The sequence below is a fragment of the Homarus americanus genome, unplaced genomic scaffold, assembly GCF_018991925.1.
Source record: "Homarus americanus isolate GMGI-L3 unplaced genomic scaffold, GMGI_Hamer_2.0 scaffold30108, whole genome shotgun sequence".
Classification (NCBI taxonomy): Eukaryota; Metazoa; Arthropoda; class Malacostraca; order Decapoda; family Nephropidae; genus Homarus; species Homarus americanus.
Genome location: NW_024748109.1, coordinates 11,420,134 through 11,447,169, shown reverse-complemented (window position 1 = coordinate 11,447,169; position 27,036 = coordinate 11,420,134). Strand labels below are relative to the sequence as shown.

Here is a 27,036-nt window from a genome sequence, read left to right as displayed (position 1 = left end):
GCAGCGGGTGGGGGAGTAATGTGTCACCCAGCCATGCGCCTTGAGGGAGCGTCAGTACACCTTAACCTCACCTCAGAAACGTGTGTGATCAAATGTAAACTGTTACTTTTCGCTTATTAACTATTTTTCTGGCCTCATAATGGTCCCAAATGCAAATCTAATGCAAGTGACAATAATGCATCCAAGAAAAGGAAAACAATTACAGTGGAAGTGAAAGTTGATGTAATTGAACATTCTGGAAAAAGGCGAAACATCCTCAGTGATTGGTAAAGCATCAGGCTTCAGTCGATCAATGATCGGAACAATTTTGAAAGAAAACCCCAATTTCTTGAACATGTAAAAGGATCTACACCAATGCAATTAACTGTGATTACAAAAAGAAGTGAATTGTTAATTGAAAAGGAATGATCGTTGGTGATATGGGTGGAAGATCAGCCAGCCCAAGGTTTCAATGTAAGTGTTAAACTTTAATATTTACTTTACTGCATTTTGTCATTCAAATTCTTCTTTTCTCTTAAATTAATTGACTCGAGATGTACAAACGGACTTAGACTATGATAAAGTGCACAAAGGGTAAGTGTTCCGACAAACGTGCATTTCCAACTTAAGAACGTCATCAGGAACGGAACTCGTTCGTAACCCGGGGACTCCCTATACTCACAAGCAGATGCTATCTATTGTCTTGAACCTACAGTAGACATACTGTCCACTCTATAATCACTGTTTACGTCTTTAACACTTAAGATAGAATTGGGGTGGGGGATTAGTAGTCTCATATTACTGACATTCTGATGCAATGCCAGGACTCATTGTTGGAGTGGGGCCATGGGGGATTAGTGGGTCGCATGACCTGAAGATGTCTTGAATAAAGATAAAAGCTAAGGTGCTCCAGTGTTTCCCACTTACTGAATGTACAGTACAGTATGCAGTATGTAACCATAATCACTTTTTACAATATAACACTGCTTTAACACTATTCTTGGCAGATTATATCTTGGTATAGTAATGTACAGTACTGCACAACACAAAATGTATGTAAAAACAACAGCTAGCGAAGGAACAATCTTCTACAATGGCAGCAGAATATGAACTAAGTGATCCAAACAACTGGGCCACTCATGTGTCTGACATGTGGGGATGGGTTGGAGCATGATGCAATCTCTCTGAACTCCCAAAAAATTTATTCCCAGGTTCAGAACAGAGATTTTCTTGGAATTGTATTTAGATATTTAAATATAGTCTTTGATTACCTCAAGGGTCAATTGTTCCCACCCTGTGGGTATGTGATAGGAAGGGTACCCAGCCTTAAAACTTTGCTACAACATAGCTGATGACAAGGGTAACCAGAACTGTGCTCATCCCCTAGTCTGCACTGCATTTTCTATACAGAGAGGTCAGTGTGTCTGTGTAAAGATGAAAATCCTAAGCCAGGCCTGTGGCCTTTGATAATGGGTAGCAACTTGAGAGGCTGTTCCATTATCAAATGCATAATACTGGAAGAGACTCCCTGAAGCTGGTTGTAGTGGGTCACCCCAAGGCCACTGGACTTTTTTTTTTATAATATATTTATGTAACCAAACTTTTAGATGAACTATTCATGATTATTTTAGTAAAAAAAAAAAAGAAAAAAAAAGGTGTTTCTACCTTAATTAGAACAGCTTTTATAAACTCCGGTATCAACATTTAATATGTTTTATTTATAAGAATGAAGTCCCCATTATTATATCATGCTGAAATAATCTATTTAAAGATCTTTCATCATACAGTAGTCCCTCGGTTAACGAACACAATTCGTTCCAGAAGGTCGTTTGTTAACCGAAACCATTGTTTCAATGGGATATTGGGTAATTGGTTCCAGCTCACAGAAAAGTACATACAAAGTAAAGCCAAAAATGCATAAAGTCAGAAACACTCCTAAAATTCCCCTAAATCGCCCTTAAATCACTATATATATCGTACATATACACTAGAACTCTTAAATCACTACTGTAATGTGATACAGGTGATTAATTTTATCTCTTGTGCAAAATATATGACGTTTATATTCAAATTATTCGCTGTCTTGCAAGGATTTCAGCAATGCAAATTATATTCTCCTAACTTTAGTCCGAAATATTATATAAGATAAACACTTTAAAGCATAAAAAAAACACGAAGCTTGTGTCTGGGAAGGCAGGGGTAGGGAGGGAGGGAGGGAGGGAGGGAGCCAGCAAGCGTGAGAAGAGAGGGGGAGCAGGGGGTCGGAACGGGAGGTGAGGTGTATTTTGAATGACAGATAGTGTCTGGTGAAGTATAACTTGTTTATTTACTTGAGATTTTTGTTTTTAGCTCATAAAATTCATAGAAATTACCCTGCCAGAATATAATTTACATTGCTGGAATTCTTATAAGATAGTGATTAATTTGAATATAAACAAGCTAAAATTTGCATTAGACATACAAATTTTAGATCTAATTTAAGAATTTTATTAGGGAGAGCAAAAATTTTATCTTTTGTGCAAAATTTATGACGTTTATATTCAAATTATTCGCTGTCTTCCAAGGAATCCAGCAACGCCAATTATATTCTCCTAACTTTAGTCCGAGATATTATTTATTATTAAACCTATAAGCCTAGTCCTTTTCCCCAAACGTTTCTCGGGAAGGTGGGGGGTAGGGAGGGAGGGGGTGACAGTGACATGTTTGACAGTTGGCACCTGTGGTGTGAAGTATTTAATTGTTAATTTATGTCCTTTAGATTGAGTTTTCGTTTTTTGCTTATAAAATTTAATAGAAGTGACCGGGGTCACTGAATTGGCTGAGTACCTCCCCAGCTTATCAGATGATGTTCAAAAGAAAATGTGATTTTCGTAAGGATTTCGTTAATCGAATTTTTTCGTTAACCGAATTGAAGATTCTTATGGAAGGTAATTCGTTAACCGAAATTTCGTTAACTGAGGCGTTCGTTAACCAAGGGACCACTGTAATTAATTTGCAGAGAATTTATTCAGGATTATTATGGTACCAAATTCATCTCTCTAACACTATTAGAAAAGACGCTGTGAATAAAAGTTTATACACTCTTTCCTAGCCATAAATATTTTTGCTCGTGTTAGCAGTCTAAATGTAATTGGAGAGTATTTGTTCATGCAAGATGAGATGCATAGTTTAGAGTCGAGATGAAACGTGTAGTTTAGAATCTCTGACGATGAGATGCCTCGTTTAGAATCTAACAATTTTTCCCAGCACCCAGAAACATTCTGGGGATGTACAATAGTGTTCTTCTGTGTGAGATGTGTAGTTTACTCTTTCGCAAACATTTCCCAGTACTCGAAAAAATCCTGGGGATGTAGGATCTTTTCTGGGTTTGAGTCGTTTCATTACCCTGAAATCTCTCATCCCCAGATGAGCTCTGCACCAACTGTTCCAGATAGCGGGATATCACTGTACAGCATGCCCTTAAAATTCGCTGGGGTTTGGGTCACAAAATAGCTGCGAATAGCCAAAGCCGTGATATATTTGCTGACGATGTGTGGGTTACATTTTTACTCATGTGAAAAGAAATGTATATTCCCTTTCTGTGTTTACCCTTAGGACAATTATTTCTTTTACTTGTACTGTATATATATATATATATATATATATATATATATATATATATATATATATATATATATATATATATATATATATATATATATATATATATATATATATATATATATATATATATATATTTAATTATTTTTTTTTTTTTTTTTTTTTAAAGATGTGTAGGAATGTTACCTACAAGAACCTTAAGCTAAAATGCTGGGGGGGAGTTGGAGATAACACTGCTTATCTGAACTGTTTAAAGAAAATCAGTTATGTTATTACTGCATTTCAACAACTAAGGTCTTTTAGTGTATAACAAAGCTATCAACAGAATATTACAACAATCAAAAAATGAAACAGAACTCTCTAGGTTGAAAATCAGACAAAAGTGTGGTTGTCAACTGTTGTCACCGACATGATTGTTATTTACTATAGTGTTATATGTAAGTAACCACAGAATTTGTCTTATGAATAAAAAGAAAACTGTATACACTGAACTGTACAGTATTATAAAGATAAAAATAAATAAATGTAGGAGTACAGGGGGATATTGTGTGTGGAAGACAAGTGTATATCTGGGAGCACCTGGCAGGGGGGTGTAGCGGTGGGTGGGTGGCTCCCTCCTCCTCTCTCCCCAAAATTCTTTTAACAATTCTTTTTGCAATTCCACCTCAATTCTCATATAATTTAGGTTCATTTGGTGCCAGGTTGATAAAATATTATCCTTAAAGAATCGGCTTTCCTGAAAAAAGAAACCCACACTGAACACGAGTCATTTGTTTACAAAGTGCACACAGCTGATCAGCTTATGACAATGTCTGTCTTCAACACTTGGTAAATTAGTACCTCTGTGGGCTACAAGAATGGTCGAAGAAATGGCTGCCGAGATTCAATGTCACGAATTGTAAGAGGATGCACCTGGGGCGTACGAACGGTAAGGAGGTGTATCATATGTCCCAACGGGATGAAGAAACTGCACTATTTGAGACTAAATGCGAGAAGGACCTAGGAGTGTATGTTGACAATGAGCTGAAGTTCTCGGGCCATTGCGTGAAGAAGGTAAATCAGGCAAATAAATTATTGGGTCTTATAAGAAGGTCATTCAGATAACTAGACGGTCCATCCCTCGTAACGATCTTCAAGAGTGAAGTGCTTCCCCATCTGGAGTACTGTCACCCCATCTGGTCCCCGAGATATGCTAGGGACTGTCAGTTGGTTGACAATGTTCAAAGGAGGGCCACCAGACTGGTGCCTGCACTTCGGCACCTCAGCTACCCTGAGAGATTGGAGCACCTGAACTTGCCTAGCTTATACTACAGATGGGCAAGGGGTGACCTAATTGAGGTGTATAATCATCTCAAGGGGCACTACTCAGTCGAGTGTCCTTACTTGGAGCTGGCGGATGCTCGCCCCACAAGGGGTCATAGCTCAAGATTGAAGAAGCCGCAAGTCCAGAAAATTGTGAGGGCAATCTTTTTTGGAGTGAGAGTTGTGAATCCTTGGAACAATACAGCACCGAATGTGAGCTCTTTCAAGACAAGACTTGACCAATACTGGAGCAGATTCAGGTACAATCAGGAGCCGGTGCATGCCCAGTACTTGCCAATAGTGCATAACAGACGTGTGACCGATCGCCCAAGCGGCTAACGAGCTGATCATTTGGTAAAGAGGATAAAAGAAGAAGAAAAGTACAGGTGAGTATTTATGACCACTGAATAATACTACAGTTGTACCCCACTTAACGCGGTCAATTGAACCCAGAGGGTCCCGCGTTAAGTGAAAACCGCGTTAAGTGAATAACAGAACATATGGGATTAATTCCAATAGAACCCAGCCCGACCCCCAAACTCCACTTTTTGACGACAAATAACTATGTTGTAGTAAAAATTCTATCTTAACTTTATGGTGGCATGAAAAACAAGTAATATAGAAGAGGTTAGGTTAGGAAAGATAAAGGTTAACATAGGAAAAATAAAGAATAGGTTAAAAAACGAAAATTTTTGAGGAACACTCACGGTAGTAGAAGAGATGGGTCGGCATACGGGGATGGAGGCTGGTTCCGAGGCAGAGGGCAGATTACTGCCCCTCAGGTGAATCACCATTACTAGGTGAATCACCATTACTAGGTGAATCAATATCACTGTCACTTACAGTTGTCATGGCTTCCCTGACAAATCCCTCAAAATCAACTTCACTATCACTATCACTGGCTTGGGCTGGCTGTGGTGGGTTGCGGGCGAAGAACTCGGTTATGCTTTGCTGACGGCTGGCTTTGATGTTGTCATGATACACCGTGATGTACGGCTCCATAGCCTGCACCAGTCGGGTATGGAAGACGTCATGGCGTTCATCGTCAGTGTCGCGGGAAACGATGGACTTAATTTTTTCTGTTAACTCTATGAGACACTTAATATCACTATGACTTAAACTAGGTTCTTCGGAGAATGACGCACCTTCTTCCTCCTCTTCACTGGCGGGTTCTTCTTCCAACATCTCGTCGGCAGTCACTTCAGGATCTCTGATCACCTCCATGATGTCTTCGTTGGTGGTCTCGGAGAAGCCTTCAGCTGTAATACTGAGCGCAGCTTCTCTGGCAAGGTCCACTGCTACTGCAACAGTCTGAACCTGACCAGTCACAGGTTCACTCCTCCTCTCACCTGGTATGCCATGCAACACATGTCTCCATGCGTGACGAATCGTAGCAATAGACAGCAGATCCCATGCCTCCACCAAGAAGTCTACAGCTTGTTTGACGTTAAACTTCTTCCAAAATTGTTTGACGAGAAGTTCTTGAGTCGCCGCCTCTTGTTCCTTGTCCTCGTCGCTTTTACTCTCGCTGTCGGTGTCACCCAGCTTACGCAACTCATCCTTGGTGTTGGTAGAGTCGTTCAGGAGCTTGAATTTCTTTGCCGAGTATGCAGCTTTAACATTGCAGATTAACTCCTGGTCCATGGGCTGGATTAATGACGTAGTGTTGGGAGGAAGGAAGACCACTTTTACGTTGGGGTGACGATCCATAAGTAGGGGCGAGTGTCCAGGTGCGTTGTCAAGGAGCAACAAAATATTGAAAGGAACATTCTGTTGCTCGCAGAATTTCTGCACGTCAGGAACAAAACAGTTGTCAAACCAGAAGAGGGACAGAGAAGAGGACATCCACGCCTTACGTGCGGTTAGCCAGTGGACATTAAGCTTGTTCATGTCCATATTCTTGTAGGCGTGCGGCTTGCGGGCTTTGTGAATCACCGATAACTTTGGTTTACAGGTACCGGAGGCATTGGTGGTAAACAGGACGGTGATGCGTTCCTTCTGCATCTTCCGGCCCCTTACCTTGCTCGCAGACTGGACAACGAAGGTCTTGGAAGGTAACTTTTTCCAGAAAAGACCAGATTCGTCCATGTTAAACACCTGGTCGTCACTGTACTGTCCTTCCTCCATAATCTCACGTAAAAACGGAGGAAAATCTCTAGCCGCCGCACGGTCAGCACTCGCTTCCTCACCAACAATGCTGATGTTGGTGACCTTGTTCCTCCTCTTAAACCTATGCAGCCAACCATGGGAAGCATTGAAGGGTTTGGGCTCTGCAATTCCCAGTTTACGTGTCACTGCTGCGTATAGCTCACGTGCGTACTCCTGCACTGAGCGCGTGTCCACCGCCATGTTGCGTCGCGCCTGACGCACCAAATAACTCACCAGCAAAGTTTCCACTTTTGCCAGCACCCTGTTCTGGCAATACCTGATAGATGAAGCACCTGCAGACTTTGTGATCTTCATGTGCTCCTTTATCTTGGCTGCATCCTTCTTTATTGTACGAATCGTAGATTCGTTGACGCCATGCTGGCGCGCGAGATCAACTTGGCGTCTTCCTTTCTCCAAATCTTGAACAATTTGGTACTTCAGCTCGTAGCTTAATGAACGTCGTGTCTTCTTTGGTTTAGTGCCGCTGGGTCCAGGTAAGGAAAGGTTTCTCTCTGGGGGTGGTGGTCCGGCGGAAGCCATTTTACGGAACAATGGATGCGCGTTAACCCGGCGTGGCCTTGAGGGATGAAACTGCCGCGGCTAGGTCAAGCGTCGTCTCTCCTCCCTCCCTCCCTCCCCGGGGTAGTCACGTCATAATACTTTAAGCCAATTACAGCTAGCAGCAGAGGGGGGTAGGGCTGCATGGCCAATCACAGTCCGAGACGTCATATGACGTCAGTGATAACGCAACAAAGACACACACTGCGCAACCTTACCGCGCCGCTTACCCAAGCGGAGGGAGGAGGAGGGAGAGGCAGGCAGGCGGGTGGGTGGCGCGTGGCGCGTGGGCAAAATCTAAAAATAGCATCCGAGCCGGACACTCACCGCGTATATGTGGAAAAAACCCGCGTTAAGTGAAAGTTCAGCTTTGGCAAGGCACCGCGTATATGCGAAAACGCGTTAAGTGAAAGCGCGTTAAGCGGGGTAAAACTGTATTGTAGTGTATTTATCACCACTTAATAAATACTATTGTAGTGTATTTATCACCACTAAATAAATACAATTGTGTATTTATCATCACTTAAGTAATATTGTAGTGTAAAGTATTATGTATCTGCATATACCCTGGTTTATTCATTAATCATTTGTATAAGTGTACAAGTAGCCAAACTGAGTAATCATTTAACACTCAAAGGTAGTAAATAACATATTTAAGAAGGTATCTTCATATCAAATGCTATACAGTATAGTACAGTGTGTTATAGTGGGCCCCTGTTGTAAGCTGGTCTACTGAATGCTCTCACGCAAACGCATCTGCAGTAAACAATCTTCTGATATAGCTTATCCTTTTATTTTCATTTCATATTACAAATTACATGCATTATTATATTATTTTCTCTATTACTGAAGATGTTATGTTAATCTTGATGAACCAAAAACCACAAGAGGCCAATCATATGTGAATATAATATTGAATCAATAAATAAATAAACCTGACCTTTGTGGCAACACCTGATCAGCCCCAGCCTGCTTACATACTCAAGTGTCTTAGTTCTCAGTAGGCCTTTAGCAAATCTGATTAGACCAATGTACAGTACTCAGTATGTGTTGTTCATTTCATCAGATTTTTTTTTATTTAATCTTGCCCATATATATATACAGTTGTACCCCACTTAACGCGGTCAATTGAACCCAGAGGGTCCCGCGTTAAGTGAAATCCGCGTTAAGTGAACAACAGAACATATGGGATTAATTCCAATAGAAACCGGCCCGACCCCCAAACTCCACTTTTTGAAGGCACATACCTATGTTGTAGTAAAAATAACATCTTAATTTTATGATGGTACATGCACACAATTAATACTTAAGAGAAAGAGAGAAATACAGTCGCCAAGTTAATGTCCATTCAAATAATGGACTCAACTCCCTCCCCCTCTCACACTACACTGCCGGCTCTTCCCTCTCAGAGAAATTTTTGGGGGAAAACCACTAAATTTTAATAAATAATACCTCAAACTAAAGTTAGGATAATACAATTGACATTGCTGGATTCCTTGTAAGACCAGGAATATTTTGAATATAAATGTCATATATTTTGCACAAAAGATAACATAGTTACCTAGAGAAAATTTTTTATCTAAAATTTGTATGTTTAATGAAAAATATATGATGTTTATATTCAAAATGATCACCAAATTATAAGAATTCCAGCAATGTAAATTATATTCTGACCGGGTAATTTGTATGAATTTTATGAGCTAAAACAAATATCTTCAGTTAATAAAAAAAAAAATCTTCACGACACTATCTGTCAATCAAAGTACCCCACCTTGCCTCCCCCCCTCTTCCAACCGCGCGGTCAGTCCCAACCCTCCCCCCCATCCCCCACCAATCCTCCCTTCCAGAGTTTTTAACATTTAGTATTAAATAATACCTCAGATTAAAGTTAGGATAATATAATTGACATTGCTGGATTCCTTGTAAGACCAGGAATATTTTGAATATAAATGTCATATATTTTGCACAAAAGATAACATAGTTAATTTGAGAAAAATTTTTATCTAAAATTTGTATGTCTAATGCAAAATATATGATGTTTATATTCAAAATGATCATCAAATTATAAGAATTCCAGCAATGTAAATTATATTCAGACCGGGTAATTTGTATGAATTTTATGAGCTAAAACAAATATCTTCAGTTAATAAAAAAAATAATATCATTTCATTTTTGTGCCAGTTAGTTGAATGTAATGGTTTCCCCGAAACTGGATAACTGGAATTCTACTGTACAGGAGGTCCCTAAGTTACGAACATTGCTAACATCCACCGATAAAAATGAGGTCCCATAAAGTTAACTTTAAATTTACAGGACTGTATTTTATTTACCTGACGACTTATTTTTTATTTTCATTTACTGTATTTTGTCATTCTATTTCTTTTTTCTTTTAAATTAAGTGACTTTTAGATGTATATAAAGACTTAGGCTATGATATAATGGGATTTTAAACATTGCTCTGCAAGTACAGTAAGCACATAGGGTATGTGTTTCAACTTTCGTACATTTTCAACTTAAGAACATCCCCAGAAACGGAACTCTTTCGTTACCTGGGGACTGCCTTATGTGTTTTCACTTAGCTGGTATATGTTATAGATTTATTAGAATAAAAAAAAATTTCTCCCCAAACAAATAAATAAATAAAAAAAAAGTCATAACGGTTGCAGACTCATTGGACAGACATGGAACAAAGAACAATGGCAGAATTCCTCTGCCACATCCCCTCCCCAGTGCTAATTTATACATTGCCGCCACATTTACTTGATCTCTTCTGTTTACAGTGAGTAAAACCTTCCTAAATCCCTGTAAAATGAGTGAGAAAGGGCCAGAAAGTAGTATTTGTGCTTCTGGCAAGAAAAAACAAGTTAAAATATTATTCTAGAAGTTAAATTACATGTTTTAAGGTGATCTGAAGCTGGCAAATGAGCTGTTGACAATATCAGATACTAAGAAGCTGTGCCACTGGTTGTGATACAGTGCGAGGCCCAGCCAAGAATTATGCTTTTAATTTGGTGGTGATGCACCAACATTAAGTCAAGTGGGATGGTGGCACTGGTCCAGTCTACAGGAAGCAAGTGAAGAGGGTAACGGGGTGAAATTTCAAGGTATTTGTTTCTAACAAAACTGGCAGTCATTGAAGGATTAACATGATATTTTACATTTTCAATAAATCTAAAATATATTTCAAAATAATTTCAATTAAATGCACAAAGAAAACATCATCTGCTAATACAACCTCTATCATTTGATCTCCACCTACCGTATGCTTCTGATTATATAGTACTATTATTAACTTGCATATCCAAAATCTTCTACAGTACATTCTGTTTTGTCTGTGAAGTCTCTGAACATCAACTTTGACAATCTGGTTTGTTGCTTTTGTCAAGTACAAGCTGTGTAATGTTTTTTTTTTATAAAACACACATTCGTGGCCTTTACAAGAAACAGACTGCAGTGGGTTTTATATCAGCATTACATAATAGCCTTTGTAAAATATGCATTCAGTAATGGCTTTATAAAGAAATGTACTATGAATGCTAACAGGTGGCATAAGTGGTAGATAGTAGAACAGTGGTGATTAATGGCTTCTTTTAAATTTACAGTGAGTGACATCAGACAATTCTGATAAAACAGTCCATGTTGTTTTATGGGGTAAAAATCATGCACATTATCTTAACCCTTTGAGTGAAGGGGTTCAACCCAATGCTGACAATTACAAATTAATTTATGTACGAAATGAACATAAACGTACGCATACCTTCATGAGTCACAGCTGTGACTCTTCCTGAATTAGCTAGCACCTCAGCTTCAAATGCTCCATGCTTCTGGATCTTGGACTGTAGATTAGTTGGGTCTCTGTAACTTTCATCACATGCAACTTGTAATTTCTCTGATATCCAACCCTCCACCTCATAGATGTTTCTAAGAAACTGCTGTAAAGACTTCGACTCTTCAAGCTTCTGCCATCGTGCCCTTGATTTCTCTTTCAGATTATCTCTCTTGTCTGTAACCACTTTGAGACGACGAAGAATCCCTACACTGTCATAGTGATCATTCTTGAGTAGCTCCTTTGCAAAGGTTTCCAACTGCTCAATCTTATTTCCCTGAGCTTCAAATGTTTTATCAAAGCTCTCATGCTTCTTGATAAGAACTTCAACAGATGCCATGGAATCCTATTTACAGAAAGAATAAAAAATAAACATCAATTCAATAATGGTTAAGTTGCATACAGTATCAGAAATACAATTTACAGGTATGATCCATAAAATAATAAATCCAAAGTACTGTACTTGGTTTATCCATAAATAAGGAAAATCTAATTACAGACAAGTTCTTGCTTAGAGAGGTTTTGTGGGGGCTGCAGTTGAGAGAGGAGTCAGTTCCCACATGTTTGTTATGACCACTGCACCATTGCACACTTCTTTTTTTTTCATATTTAAGACTCCCCTGGTGTATTATTATGGCCTCTAAAGTGAGTAAGGGCAAAACAACACTACTAAAGACCATTGGGAGAAGAGGAATGGTGCTCAGAACTCTACCAATTGTAGATAAACTGAAGATATGAGATGGAATCGATGCTAGGGTCTCCATGAACGTGATCTGTGAGGATTTTGGGCTGAAGTGGAGTACTTTTTATGACAGCTAAATTTAAATACAGTCGACCCTCGTTAATTCAGACCCCTTTAATCCGGATAATTCGGACAAATTCTGAACTTTTTTTTTTTTTTTTTTAGATTTGTAAGAATATTACCTACGCAGACCTTAAGCTAAAATGCTGGTCCACCCACTGCTGGGATAAAACACCAGCATCTTTTTGGTTAAATGTAACATCTCCACCACTAGTGTTGGGGGGATGCAACTTTTAGCTTCAGACATGAAAAATATTTACCATTTACTGCCAGTAAACAATGGAAACGTTAAATATGTACCAATTAGTAATGAAAAGTTGTGCAGTTCCTTCAGCAAATGAAGCTCACCAGCATACAATAGGCTAAATTACCTTACAACGTGTTTTCAGTAGTCTATGTTGAAGTTCTTAGCACAGGCTAACTTATCATATCATATAGGGTATCACAGTTCTCATTGATCTACAAAATATACCGGTAATAAAGACTTTTCGATATTTCACACTTAATATAATACCCGGTAATCTACTTCAACCTCCTATTGTTTACAACGACGCATGACGCACCACCAGCTGTTGAGTATCAGCTAGACGGTACACGTGTTTTTCAAGTCGTTTTCAGTTAAAAAACTGTTACATCACATGTACATTTTACCTTAACTGTGCCTGAATGAATATATTCTCGGAAATAAATAGTAGTTTTGCTGAAACGTGATGTATTTTAATGTAAAATAGGATAAAATACATGACGAAAACAAAAAAGTTTACCTAACCTTCCGATGTTAAAGAGAAGTTACTCGTTTTTTTAATAGTTTTTGGTTAAAATATTGTTATATTACAATGGTATTCTATTAATACTGTGCTTGATATAATGCATTGACGGAAATGTAATATTTTTGCTGAAATGACGTACGCATTACAGTGGAAAGAGGGATAAAATCGTGACGAAAACAATGACTTTCACATTCTTTCGTTCAAAAGATGTTACCGTAATCGCTTTTCGATTGGTTTTCAGCTAAAAAACTGTTGCATTACAATAATATTCTATCCTAATTGACTTGAATAAATACTACGATACCATATTTCTGAATATTTTCATTAAAATCCATCCAAATCATTTTCCTTGTCATCGTCTGCAGCACCAAACAGCTTCTCCCAGTCCTCTCCTTGAACAGGGCTAGAGGGTACGTGTTTTTCGAATGTTTTCAGTTAAAAAACTGTTACATCACACGTATATTTTACCTAAACTGCGTCTGAATGCATACATTATCGGAAATAAATAGTAGTTTTGCCGAAACGTGATGTATTTTAATGTAAAATAGGATAAAATTCATGACGAAAACAAAAGACTTTACCTAAGCTTCCGATGTTCTCGAGATGTTATTCATCTTTTTAATAGTTTTCGGTTAAAATACTGTTATATTACAATGATATTCTATTCATACTGTGCTTGATATAATACATTCACGGAAATGTAATATTTTTGCTGAAATTACGTTCGTATTACAGTGGAAAGTGGGATAAACACGTGATGAAAACAATGACTGAAATATAATGCAATATTAACCCCTAAATCGGTTAAATCGGACAATCGGCTAAAACGGACACCCTTCCCCCCTATTAGTCCGAATTAATGAGGGTTGACTGTACAGTCTCTCCTCGACTTACGACGGGGTTAGGGACCGACGACCAGGTCGTAAGTCGAAAAGGCGAAAATAATGTAGAAAATCTAAAGTGGGCGTCTCTTTTTCTTCTCAGCACCATGAGATCTCTCACTTTTAAGCTTGCCAGTCATTTTAAAGGGAATTACAAACGAAAATTTTGTCAATACACAGTACAATCACTAATGTCAGGACTCGAAAATACGCAATTTGAGTAATATTTTATACGACTGCAGCGGTCGTATGACCGAGTGGTCGTAAGTCGAGTAGATCGTGAGTCGACGAGTATCTGTATACAGGTACGGTATACAAAATATATGTTATAAGTGTAACTAAATATTAAGTGTAAGTACAAGTGTGAATATGGGTACTGTATTGCAAGTGTAAGCATCCTCCTCCAACTCAACAATTCATCTGTTACAATAAAAGTAAGTGTTAAATGTATACTGTTTGTTTTTAGAAGGGATATTTCAGCAAAATGAAGGTTGAAAGCAGCCAGGGGTGAGGTTATGCCTAAGTCGGAATTCTAGAACAGTCGGACTTCTGGAGGTCTAAAGCAAAATTTCAGCTATTAAATTTTACAAGATCTATTCTTGTAAATACAGAAAATTTTATTTCCTGAGTAACCTCCAATATTTCACTACTGCAAATGTTACCACAGAAAACAGATTTTTGTAAACATGTCTAGGTTGTCACCAATAACTGCAATGCCTCATATGCACTTAACACACTGCTGAACAGAACAACTGTACTAGTGAAACAAAAAAAAAACATGGTGTATGGTAGTGTGGGACACCAGACTGCACACGGTTACCAGCTCTTAACACAGAAAAACACTAGATATAATTAATCTACAGACCAGTACAAGTTTGTCAAATTTGCATTTCATTGTTCTGCTGATGCTATGAAGACTATAATATTGTAAATTGGGGTAAAAATTCTAATAATGGATACTGTGCTCTCAAGTGTTCCTGAGACACTACTACTTATTTTCCCATGTTGTATTCACAATTTCATAATTACAGGACCTCTTTAGAGACATAACCCCAAGTAAAAACATGGGTATACTGTAAGGTAAGTATTGCATGTGTGTTTTGACCTGTTGTTTATCTGTAGGGTGTAGTTACATAAAACTTTGATTGTATTTAGTCTCTATGGTGTAGGTTAGGAGTCTGGTCTACATGCTTAAGAATGTTTTAGTTATGGATACTTCTAAAAACAGGGTACAGTACACCACACATACTTTGGTCCATAACATGTGCATTCTAATGAAGTTTTATTATACTATGCATAATGTGTATGTGTGTGTGTGTGTGTGTGTGTAGAATAAAAACTATGGTGGTCTTATACTTACTTCATATATTGTGTCTGCATTCTGTTGCATGTTGAATAAAATAAAACAATTGGATTTTACTGCCTTGGATGAATGGTCTATCAAGGGACAAAAAGAGTGGTCTTCTAAAACTTGAAAAATCACTGGGAACCAAAATTTGTCAAAGATAAGGGAGTGGGTCCCCTACACATGTATTCCATTAACTAACAGAAATAAATAGGAAAAAACGACTTCAGTTCTATGTGAAGTTCTTAAATTAATTTATTACAGTAAACACCCTGAGTACTGGACTAATTAAGCCACAATGAAGTCACTACTAAGATGGAATCCATTATTCAGACATCCATATCAGCAGGGAGGCACAAATGGTCAAAACAACAGCCATCATATTACATGAACAGTTCAATAGCCTCTTCTCTACTCAGACGGTGGCTGCGTGTGGCAGATATTTGTGCCCTATAATTATATACTTGTTCTTGATTTTTCCAGTATTTATCAAATTTTGCTTCAAACTTTCCACCGTCTCCACATTCACTACCCACTCAGGTAACATATTCCAGTTGTTGACAACCCTACTCGGGAACGAATGTCTTCTGAGATTTAGCCTCGCTCTTGTTTTGTAGATCTTCTTTGTGTTCCCCTGGGTAGTGTCAGCCTCCCTCATCTGGAACATTCCTGCTGTACATGCCTGGTCATATATGCCACACACTATCTTGTATGTTTCCACTTGGTCCCCACGAGATCTTGTGTGTTCGCCAGTGTCAGTAACTGTAATTTCCTTAGTCTTTCCTCATAAGATAAATGGTTGATCTGTGGTACTAATTTGGTAGCCCCCCTCTGTACATTCTCTACTGCTTCAATATCCTTAATGAGATATGGGTACCAAATTTGATTAGCATACTCAAGGTGTGGCCTAACCAGCGCAGTGTACAGAGCCTTGAATATAGGTGCATCCAGATGAACAAAAGTTCTTCTAATAATGCCCACTATTTTATTAGCCTTGTTGATTTTCTCAGCTAGATGGTCAGAGAACGTCAGCTTATCATCGATGACTACCCCTATATCCTTCTCTACCGTGGTCTTCTTGATCGTGGTGTACATATGATATCCATGGTCAGCAACTTTTGTTCTTCCTATCCTCATGTATTTACTTTTTCTGGGTGAAAGTTCAGCATCCACTTCTCGGTCCAACCCGATCCCATCCAGGTCCTCCTGCAGCATGTCACAATTCTCATCTCGTTCTATTTTCCTAAAAATTTTTGTGTCATCCGCATATAGATATACCTCACTGTCGTGTTTAATTGCCTCAGGCAGGTCATTGATAAAAAGGAGAAACAGCAGGGGGCCAAGGACAGAACCCTGAGGGACCCCACTAGTGACCTCTCTCCAGTCAGATACTTCCCCATTACCACAACCCTCTGTTTTCTCTTAGTTAAAAAATTCCTTACCCAATCAAGATATTTTCCATCAACGCGATAACTAGATACTTTTTCTAATAGTCTTTTGTGGGGTACCCTATCAAAAGCCTTCATGAAGTCACAATACACTATGTCCACAGCCTGACTGTCATCGATAATTTCCATCCACCTGTCTAGTACCCTAATCAACTGTAGAACTGTTGACCTGCCGGAAATGAAGCCAAACTGTTTATTACTAAACAATCCATGTTTTCATATGGGATATTATCTCTTCCCGTAATATTGACTCCATTAATTTGCAGTTTACACTAGTTAGACTGACTGGCCTGTAGTTTCCTGGTTCACTTTTACTTCCCTTCTTATAGATAGCTGTGATATATGCAATATGCCAGTCCTCAGGTATATTTCCTTCTTGAAAAGAGCTTTCAAACAAGATCCTCAGAGGCTGAAGTAGTTCCTCCATCATCTCCTTAATGACTCTTGGATGTAACCCATCTGGACCAGGAGACTTTTGTCTTTTCAATTTTTGAATCACCTTTCTTATTTTGCCCTCGGTTATCTCCAGGTGTTGAAGAGCTGGCACGTCTTTCTTGTTGGCTGTTGGTATCCCCTTATCTGGTTCCTTGATAAAAACTCGTGAGAATTGCTCAGAGTACATCTGCCTTTTCTTGATCATTCACAGTCTTCTGTAACTTTTCCTCATCCTTGTAAAGAACTGCAATTCTAGCTTTTGTTCTTGTTTGTCTGTACATACTTCCAGAACACTTTTGGATTTGCCTTAACATTTTTCGCAATCTCTTGTTCTTTGCGTTTCAAGATGTTTCTAGTTTCCCATCTGACCTGGTTATTTAATCTCCTGTATTCCTTTTCAGTTTTCAGATACATCTCCCTCGTGCATGGTCTTTCATTGAACTTCGTTTTCATTGTTTTCAGTCTCTCCCACAGTCTGATTTTTCTTCACTTTAGCCCAGAGCTTCCTGTTTATAGGTAATTTTTCATTTGTTTTTTTTCTGCTAACCCTCAGTCCTCTGATTACCTTCTTAGGGACACACTCGTCAATGACTGCCTGGAATTTTCTTTTGAACTTATTCCACTTACTTTCAATATCTGGTTCCAATGATAAGTATTGGATCCACTCCATCGTAAGCCTTTGCTTCATCAGTAGGTAATCTGCTTTTTCATACATGTACACTTGTTTTTTACTTTTGTCTTCCATCTCCTGTTTGTCACAATGGAAATAAATACAGGCATGGTCACTCTTTTCCAGTGGACTCTCCAGCTTGATATCTCCTACTATAGATTCTTCGTTACTGAACAACAGGCCTATGCTGTCTCCTCTTATCCTGGTGATTTCCTCTATATGTTGAGTGAGAAAGCAATCCCATACTTTCTCAATGAACATGGTACCAACATCATTTAGTCCCATTACAGAAGTATAATTGCTCTAATTTATTTGTGGAAGATTAAAATCACCTACAATTATTTTATAAAGCACATTTTTATCACGGACTTCCTGCAGAAGTTGCAGCAAACTAGTATTATTGCTTTCATCACTATTAGGGCTTCTGGAAATGGAGGTAAATAGTAAATTACCACTACTACATGGCACTTCTATACACCAATATTCACAAAACTTAGTATCAAGTTCAACACTGTAAAATTTGGTTCCTTTCCAAATATATATTCCTTATTAAGGAGATTTTGCTCTATATTATCATATCCTTCTAGGTTATTTTCTGCTGTAATCCATTCATATCTGTAGTGTTTTGGTTTTACCTCCTGCAGGGATATTACTTGCGGAGTATTTTCCATCTCCTTCAACTGTGCATTTAACTCTATTAACTTGTATGAACTCAACACATCCACATTACTAAACATAAGAAATTTACCTACAATAACATTTTGTTCTTGTTTTTCCTATTTTTAATCAGTTTCCTTACACTATTTACACTACTGGTACGTACATGTTTCTCCTCTTTGGGCCTCACTACTTCTCTTAATCCTCTTGGACCCCTATTTTGACGACTCTTTGCCTCCACGGAGGACCCACCACTCTGCGTCTCCCCTTCCCGGAGTCCACTAAGTTTTTTGCCTCCTGCCATAAGACAGCTTCTTGCTCTCTCTCCCTTTTAGTCAAGTCATTGGCTATTCTTATGTCTTGGAATTTCATGTTACCTTGCAGGTTCCTGAGGTTTCTAAATAGGTTGGCCTTTATATCTGCAGTAGATAACTTGATTAGCATTGGTCTAGCTTTTCCCTGGATAAATTTACCCAGCCTAATCACGTTAACTATTATCTCCTGGCCACTAGTGATGCCACATTCTTTTATTAGGTTCAGTGCATAAGATTTATCACTCTCAATCCTTTCGCTCCTTGTTGGGTATCCAGATTCTGGCACACCATATACCACTATGTTGTTTTCCCTCTTTCTCTCATTTAGTTCCTCGATACGTTCACCAACAGGCTCTGGTTTCCCTGTGTTGTCTTCCTGCTTCACTTCAGTGGCACTACCTGTTGCCCTGCTAGAATCTGTTTTCAAAACCCCTGTCATTCTTAGCATTTGTTTCCAACACATCATTTATTTCAACAAAGATTTTTGAAGGTTCTCGAGCCCTGACATACAGTTGAGGACAAAAGTTCACTCCCCGCGGTGAAACTGACTAACGGGAACGAGTCTTCGAACTTAATCAGCCTGACTGTTTCACCTCATTTGGGGTCGATGCTACTTCCTCTTGGGCAGCAGCAAACTTTTGACCCCAGCTGACTGACATGTGTGCACCTCCCACACAAAATACAGTTCACTCATGCACTTCATTTTTCTTTTTAATTTTATATGCAATATATTTCCTTTATTTAATTACAATAGAGTACTGAAATGATTTTCCTTAAGCTTTCAGTTTTACAGTTTCATTACATGAATCGGCCATCTCAAAGCCATAGCTGCAGTAACATGTGATATGTAGTTATGATAATGCAGGTGTGCTTGGGACCCACTTTCACTTGAGATGAAGAGGATCACTCTAACGATATGCTTTCAGTAAATTTAGAGTTCCAAATTTCTGCATTATCTTGGGAACAGTACATTTACTGTTAACCATGGCTAGCACTTAAAGTTTATCAATCATGGTAAGACACTTTCTGCTATTGGGGCCTTACTTGAATGTACTTACTTGGGCAATGTTCTCACAATGTGTGAAATTTATATGTCATGAGAAAAAAGGCGTGTCTGCACAGAGAAATAGCCATGCATACAGTAAACTGAGTGCAACGTGGCTGTGTTGTTGAGAGGTGGGTGGGACCATGTGGTCCACGCTGCATTACTCCACAACATAAAAATGATTCGCAAGAAACAAGAAATTTTTTCGAATTTTCAAATAATTGTTTCTAAAATTCATGTCATTATTTGGATGTGTCATTGCTCAGGTGGTCTGGTACTCAGGTTTTTTACTGTAGTTAGATATTCACAGAATATCTACTTTTAATAATTCTACTTATACCAAACTAATATAAACCTCTCGACGACTAAACAAATAAAAATAAAAAATAAAAAATTAAAAATACACTTGTACTGCAATTTGCAGTTTTCTACAAAATTGCAAACCACTTTTAAAAAATTGACATTTGCATGGATTGAGGCTAAAGTCTGTGCTTGGATTGAAGTTAAAGTCTGTGCTTGGGTCATGAGTGAAGTTAGATGCACACTTTCCAGAGATGATCTGGTGGTGGTGATATTCACCGTGTGAGGTTTGGTCAGGTCCTGGGTGTGGTTAGATGCACACTCCTTACACATGAGCTGGTAAAGCCCATGGCAAGGTAGTGTGCGTGTGTGAGGAAGGAGTGTAGCGTGAGTGAGTGAGGAAGGAGTGTAGTGTGAGTGAGAGGAAGGAGTGTAGTGTGTGTGATGAAGGAGTGTAGTGTGTGTGAGGAAGGAGTGTAGTGTGTGTGAGGAAGGAGTGTAGTGTGTAAGTGTGCAGTGTGTGTGAGGAACGAGTGTAGTGTGTGTGAGGAACGAGTGTTGTGTGTGTGTGAGGAAAAAGTACAGTGTCTAGTGTGTGTGAGTGTAGTTTGAAGAACAAACCACAACTTCTCCCCAAAAACCATCACCAACACTCTCCACACACCCACATTCTCTCATTACCAGCAACTTTCATCTACATCCCCCAATGGCACTTACACTAACCTCTGCCACTTATGCATGTCATTAAATAACTAGACCCAGGTGCAGTGAGCCCCCACCTTCCTTCACTTGGATATATTGTGATGTAACATGACCTGTGTGCAGGGGACAGTACCCACCCTTTCTTTAACATGTGTCTCTAACACTATTATTTTCACTAAGACGAGAGTACAGACATCCCCATTTTTCCACACATACAATCATACTCTTGTGTACAAAGACATCTCTGCAACTATACAATTAACCCCCTGTGTATGGGTTTTCTTTGTGCTGAATGAAATTACCTAGAGTTAGCCAAATAAAATATTAAAAGTGAAGGGGTTAATTAGCACCACCCATCTTCCAAGTCTTATACGATCTTCTTTTCTCCTTTTTCACTCCGCCCACTTCATTATTCCACCACCATGTTATTGCCTGCTTGGCTGGGTACTTTATCCAGTAACATTCATTGTCAGCTGCATCTAACAGACCATCTTTAATGAGGCCCAGCAACTTGCTACACTATCACTCACTCAGTCATTTGCCATTCCAACTCTTCTGAACTCGGCATAAAATGCTTCCTGAACATTCTACTCCTTCAATTTCCACACTCAACAAAAGGCAGCAAAGAAACCTACACATTATACACAACATGTAGCACTATTATTAATGGAAGACTAAGTGATGTACTGGTATTAGAACTTGCAGAAGTGGAATATACCCTGTATTTTAGAAAGTCACAATTACGAAGATTAAAGTGAGACAGCCATGTTATAAGGAACTGGAGCATATGAAAAAAAAAGGGTATAAAAAATTACTGCCAAAATTATTGCGCCTCATAATTCACAAATAATGAGTACAAGGAGTTGTAAGGAATAACAGTTTTAAAAACAGAGAACAGGAGACCAATTGTAATGTGTTACCTTCTTCAATATAGTTATCTAACATTACATATGCCTTTTTTATATATATAAAAAGTGTATTGTGAGTAAGCTGGGGTTCTAACAAAGTGCAGTGAAAAGGTTAAAAACAAATCCTTTACAAGAAATAAAAAGTAACAATTCCTTTCTGAAAACTACCAGAATGCAACTACCGTTATGTTTTTTCTCTACAATGATGATACCAAAACTTAAATGATTCAGCACCTCTACCACCAAGAACTGTAACAATTTTCCTGTGACATACCCCAAGGTCATCATTATTGAGAAAGGCTTCTTTACTGGCCAGCCATGAGTTTGCTTGTTCTGTCATTTCAAGGAAGACCTGTAGCTGATGAGCTTGTGATAACACAGTTTGCCGTTCTGTCCAGAAGACAATAACCTGATGGAAAAACGATTATTAATCTATCTATCAATGAAACTACACCAAAGATACAATATATACAAGACTTCAGTTAAATATAGCCAAAACTAATTACAACTTCTCTCAGGAGATAGGTTGTACCTTTCTAACAATAAAGTTAAATTCAACAAAACCTTTCAGTGAATGACGTAAGATCAAAGACCTTCTTGATCTTACCCAAAATCTAAGTGACTGCAGTAACTAATCTTATGGTCTGACCAATTAATACACTACAACATACACAATACCTGCAAAACTTTGTTTACCATAGAGCATAGATCAATGTTCATTACATTAATATCAAATAGCCTATTATACATCAGCAAGAATATTACCTTGTTCTCTACTTCTAATAATGTCTGAAGGTTTTCTTTGATAGTCTCTTTTGCAAAATGGTCATCAGCAATAAGTTTCTTTCCAAACTGCTGCAAAGCCTTGAAAACTTCTTTACGGCCATCAATTTCAGCCTGAAAAATTCATATAAAAAGGTCACTCGCAACTGCCACATTACACAATGTTTACTTGCAATAGTTTGTGCACTTTACAACCATATCAAATTTTATTAAAAGAGCCAAATGACATGCAGTTCCTTGGAAAAATTCCATAAATGAAAAATAAACAGTCAAGCCACTAATCCCTTCACATGCATACTTTGGCTAGCAGTAGTCTTCACACCCTATTATTTCAGTGAAGTTTCATAAATCCAACAATATTTTTCTGCATATCTCACCTACAGGTATTCTTAAACCTTAAATGGCAGCCATCATCAATGGCTGTTAGCTATAGGGATAGCAGTCAGCATGATTGATGTTTCATATTCCTAAGGTTCCATTTTTTGGAGACAAATAGGGACAGATTAGTGAATCCTTACATGCTATTTAGGGGTTAAGAAAAATTTTAAATATGGGAAAAATATTCTAAGAGGATTCAAGCATACACTTTCATTACTTGCAGACTTTTGGGCCTTTGCCCCCGTCCCCACACACACAAAAAAAGGTCTCCAATATGGCTCCTTACTCCTACTACTATATGATAAATACTATAGTTTCTTGAGAATTGTCTCAAAGAACTATTGGTAATAAAAAGAAAGGACCTTTAAAAAGTTTAATTATAGCACACATGCATTACTATTAAAATTTTCACAATGGAACAATGGAACTACTGTACATTAACTAAGAATGTCAGTAAAATCTCTGAATGGATGTATGTCCATGTGTACAAATGTACAAAATGGAGTAAAGTTAGCTTGGCTATCTCCTTCCCATTCTATCTATGGTAAGTGATACCCGTTAGCTGAAAAAATTGGTACAAAGCTCTTCTGGGGACGAGAGATTTTTGGATAACACGACGACTCTGAAACCTGGAAAAATCCTACATCCCCGGAATTCTTCCGGATACTGGAAAAAATTTCCGAGAGTCTAAGCTACACTTCTCGCATGAACAGACACTACTGCATATCCTGGAATGGTTCTGGGTGCTAGGGAAAGTTTTCCAAGAATCCGAGAGTCTAAACTACGCATCACATCTTGACTCTACAGTAAACTACGCATCTTATCTCATCTCTCACAAACAAACACTAACCCATTACAATGATCCCTCAAATAACGAACGGTTCAATTAAAATAATTTCGGTCAACGAATTAGCTCCCATAAGGATTTTCAATTCCATTAACGAACAAAACTTCGATTAACAACAGCCTTACGAGAAACACGCTTTGTTGTGCGCATCAGCTGATCGGCCAGTCCGCCAATACAGTAATTGGTTCTATGTTTACATTCTCTTCCAGTGGGGTAAATATCAAGAAAGTTGTGCTCTTGAATAATTTTGCATTTTATATTTTAAAATTATTGGTCATTCTGAAATTCAGTTAACATATTTATATCATACAGTGCAGAAATTGTTATGAAACACGAAGAAGGCATTAGAACCAATGCTCTCTGTAAAGAATATGGCATGTCATCGACTGCCTCTACAATCAGCCGTTTGATATGTAAACAAAGCTGCCGGGAATAAGACATACACACCTCAAAGTAAGTTAAAATACAGTATTCTATTATTTTTTATTTTTTATTGTACAGTATACTGTACAGTACAGTACTGTATTTGGTTTATATTTAATGTTTTGTTAATTCTATTACTGGTATACATTACTTTGTATGTATACTTTTTCTGCAAGTTGGAACCAATTACCCAATATTCCATTGAAATAATATTCAGTTAACAAAATTTTCGGTTAACAACTGACTCTGTGGAACCAATTGTGTTCGTTAATCGAGGGACCACTGTACATTTAAACTGCAGGCATGAGTGAAAATATTTGCAGCTATCAGACGTGTAAAACCTTTTATTCACAACATCTGTTCTAATAATGTTAGAGACGAATTTGGTACCATAATGATCCTGAATAAATTCACCGCAAGACTATTCCAATAAATTATCCTTAAACAAAATATTTCCACAATATAATGATGGGGATTAAATTCTTTTTTTGAAAAAACATAAGAATTGTGGATATTGGAGTCTATAAAATCAAATCTAATTAAATTAGAAACCCCATTTTGTTACCAAATTAATCCTAGTTAGTTTTATCTGAAAGTTTTGTTCAATAAATATATTTAAAAAGATTAAAAATCTATATGATATAGCCCATCAAATGAAAGTATTTTGGAGGCGAGAGGCTGCAAGCATACATATTTACGGCTAGCGAAAATTTTTATAAACATTTTAATCACAGCATCTTGTTCTAATCAGGTTAGAGAGATGAATGTTTTAACATAATGATCCTGAATAAATTCTATACAATATTCCAATAAAACTTCCTTGACACGATATTATAATGGGAACTCGATTCTTTAATGAAAAAATTTGGAAATGTTGATACCGGGAGTCTATAAAATTGGTTCCAATTAGTTAGAAACACCAATATTTTACCAAATCCTGAATAGTTTATCCAAAAGCTTTATTAAATAAATGCATTATTAAAAAACCTAGAACATACAGACGTGCGAGGCATGAATGGAGCTGTGTGTCACAGCCAAGACAATGGAATTTTCTATCCTGCACTGGGGAAAGTTTTCCCCGAGTCAAAGTGATGCATCTCACACACAGCAGTATTTATTTATGCAAACACCTCTGTACACAACAATATATTTTAAATAAACAAAATAATGTATACATACTGTACAGTACTCACCAGCAGATGCTGTCATCTTGAGCCTACAGTAGGCATACTGTCCACTCTACTGAATGCAATACGGAACTGTAATCACTTTTTGTTTTAACACTTGCACTGGAGGTGGGGTGAGGGATTAGTGGGTCTTATGTTACTGACCTGACATGATGCAATCAGGTCACCCACTGTATATAAACTCTTCTCTCATTTGCAGTGGAGGTAGGGTAGGGGATTAGTGCTCATATTACTGACCTTTTGATGCAATGTCAGGTCACCCATTGTCGGGGTGGGGGATTAGTGGATCTCGTGACCTGAAGAGGTCTTGTATAAAGACAAAATTAAGGTGCTTCAGGGTTTCCCACTTATTGTGTCTTTGTACATTAATGTACAGTATTGTACATCACAAATTGTATGCAAAAACAGCAGCTAGGGAGGGAACAACTTTCTACAACGGCAACAGAATATGAATTTAACTAAGTGATTCAAGCACCTAGGCCACCCACATGCCTGGCACATGGGAACGCGTTGTAGCATGATGCAATCTCTCGAAACTCTCGTAAAATTTATTCCCTGGCCCAGAAATCTCGGAATTTTTCTTGAAAATGTGCCCGATTTTCATCCAGTAAACTTGTTCGCAGACCTGGAACAGAGTTTTCTTGGAATTTCTCCAGGCTGATCTGAATTCTGGCTATTGGAGAGTTCTGGGAATCAGGGATTCCAGCTAACATGTATTAACATATTTACTGGCCCAAGTTGTAATGTAATAATGAGGCAACTGTATCTTGCATAACACTAAAACCTACTTGGCTGAAAAAGCATTTTCTACTATTTTTGAAGGACCTAAGACTGAAACATAAACCATAGTTAGTAGGACTGTATGTATTGAAACTTCATAACTATAATCTGAACAAAAGAACATCCTTAACCTATCTTCACGAGACTCTGAAAAAACTCAAGACAATGAAGTGGAATGGTACAACTTATGCTATTACCACATTTTTTTATTAATTTACCCCCCAATCCTCTTCCTGTCAAAGCAAATACACACACATTTTCCATTAATTTATCATACCTTTCTTTCTTGGTGACTCTGTAACAGCATTTCAGCTTCAGCGGTGTTGCTCGGCAATGGTGATGCATTCATACGACTCACAATATCTTCTCCCCATCTTTCTAGTTCTCTTAATTCAGTGTGGAACTTGTGTAATGTATACGACAAAGTCAATTTCTCCTTCCTCCCATATGACCCTTCAATAAGACTGGACCATGCTTGCAGTACCTCAGTCTGTTTCTTGTGGATTAGCTCCTTCTTATCTGGGTATTTCCTGGCAAGATTATAAGCATCCTTTTCATGTTCTTTTATTTTCTTTTCAATGGCCGACATGTCACGAAGTATTGTTTCTTGCTTCCGCTGCAAGGCTTCTACCTGAGTGAGGTCCTTACCCGTGTCTTCATTCGCTAGAATAACTGCTTTCTCACTAATGCGGTCCTTAGTGTCATCTACATCCCTGTTAAAAGCATGAATTTCCAGGGCTCCAGCTAAGTCTGAACGGTACCTGTCAATAGCTCCTTTGAGGGCTTGCCACCTGCAAAGAATTTTTTTAATAGTTAGAACAGGATTTTTTTTATATTACATCTCATTCTACAATTACAGTTTTTATTATATGAAAAGTTATCAGTTGTCAAATGCTCTAAACTGAAAAGGTTGGAAAAATATAGAATTCTGTGATGTGAAAGTGTGTT

General features: G+C 38.0%; 1 protein-coding gene across 1 annotated transcript in view; it reads right to left on the bottom strand.

The window, feature by feature from the left end:
- Positions 1 to 27,036, bottom strand: part of LOC121880074 (spectrin beta chain, non-erythrocytic 1-like) — a gene marked incomplete in the record, with an annotated part of 309,746 nt that overhangs the window by 128,528 nt on the left and 154,182 nt on the right. Inside the window, 4 exon segments of the mRNA XM_042387083.1 lie at positions 11,345 to 11,759; positions 21,965 to 22,099; positions 22,456 to 22,587; positions 26,366 to 26,879. Coding sequence (XP_042243017.1) covers positions 11,345 to 11,759; positions 21,965 to 22,099; positions 22,456 to 22,587; positions 26,366 to 26,879 — 1,196 coding nt within the window.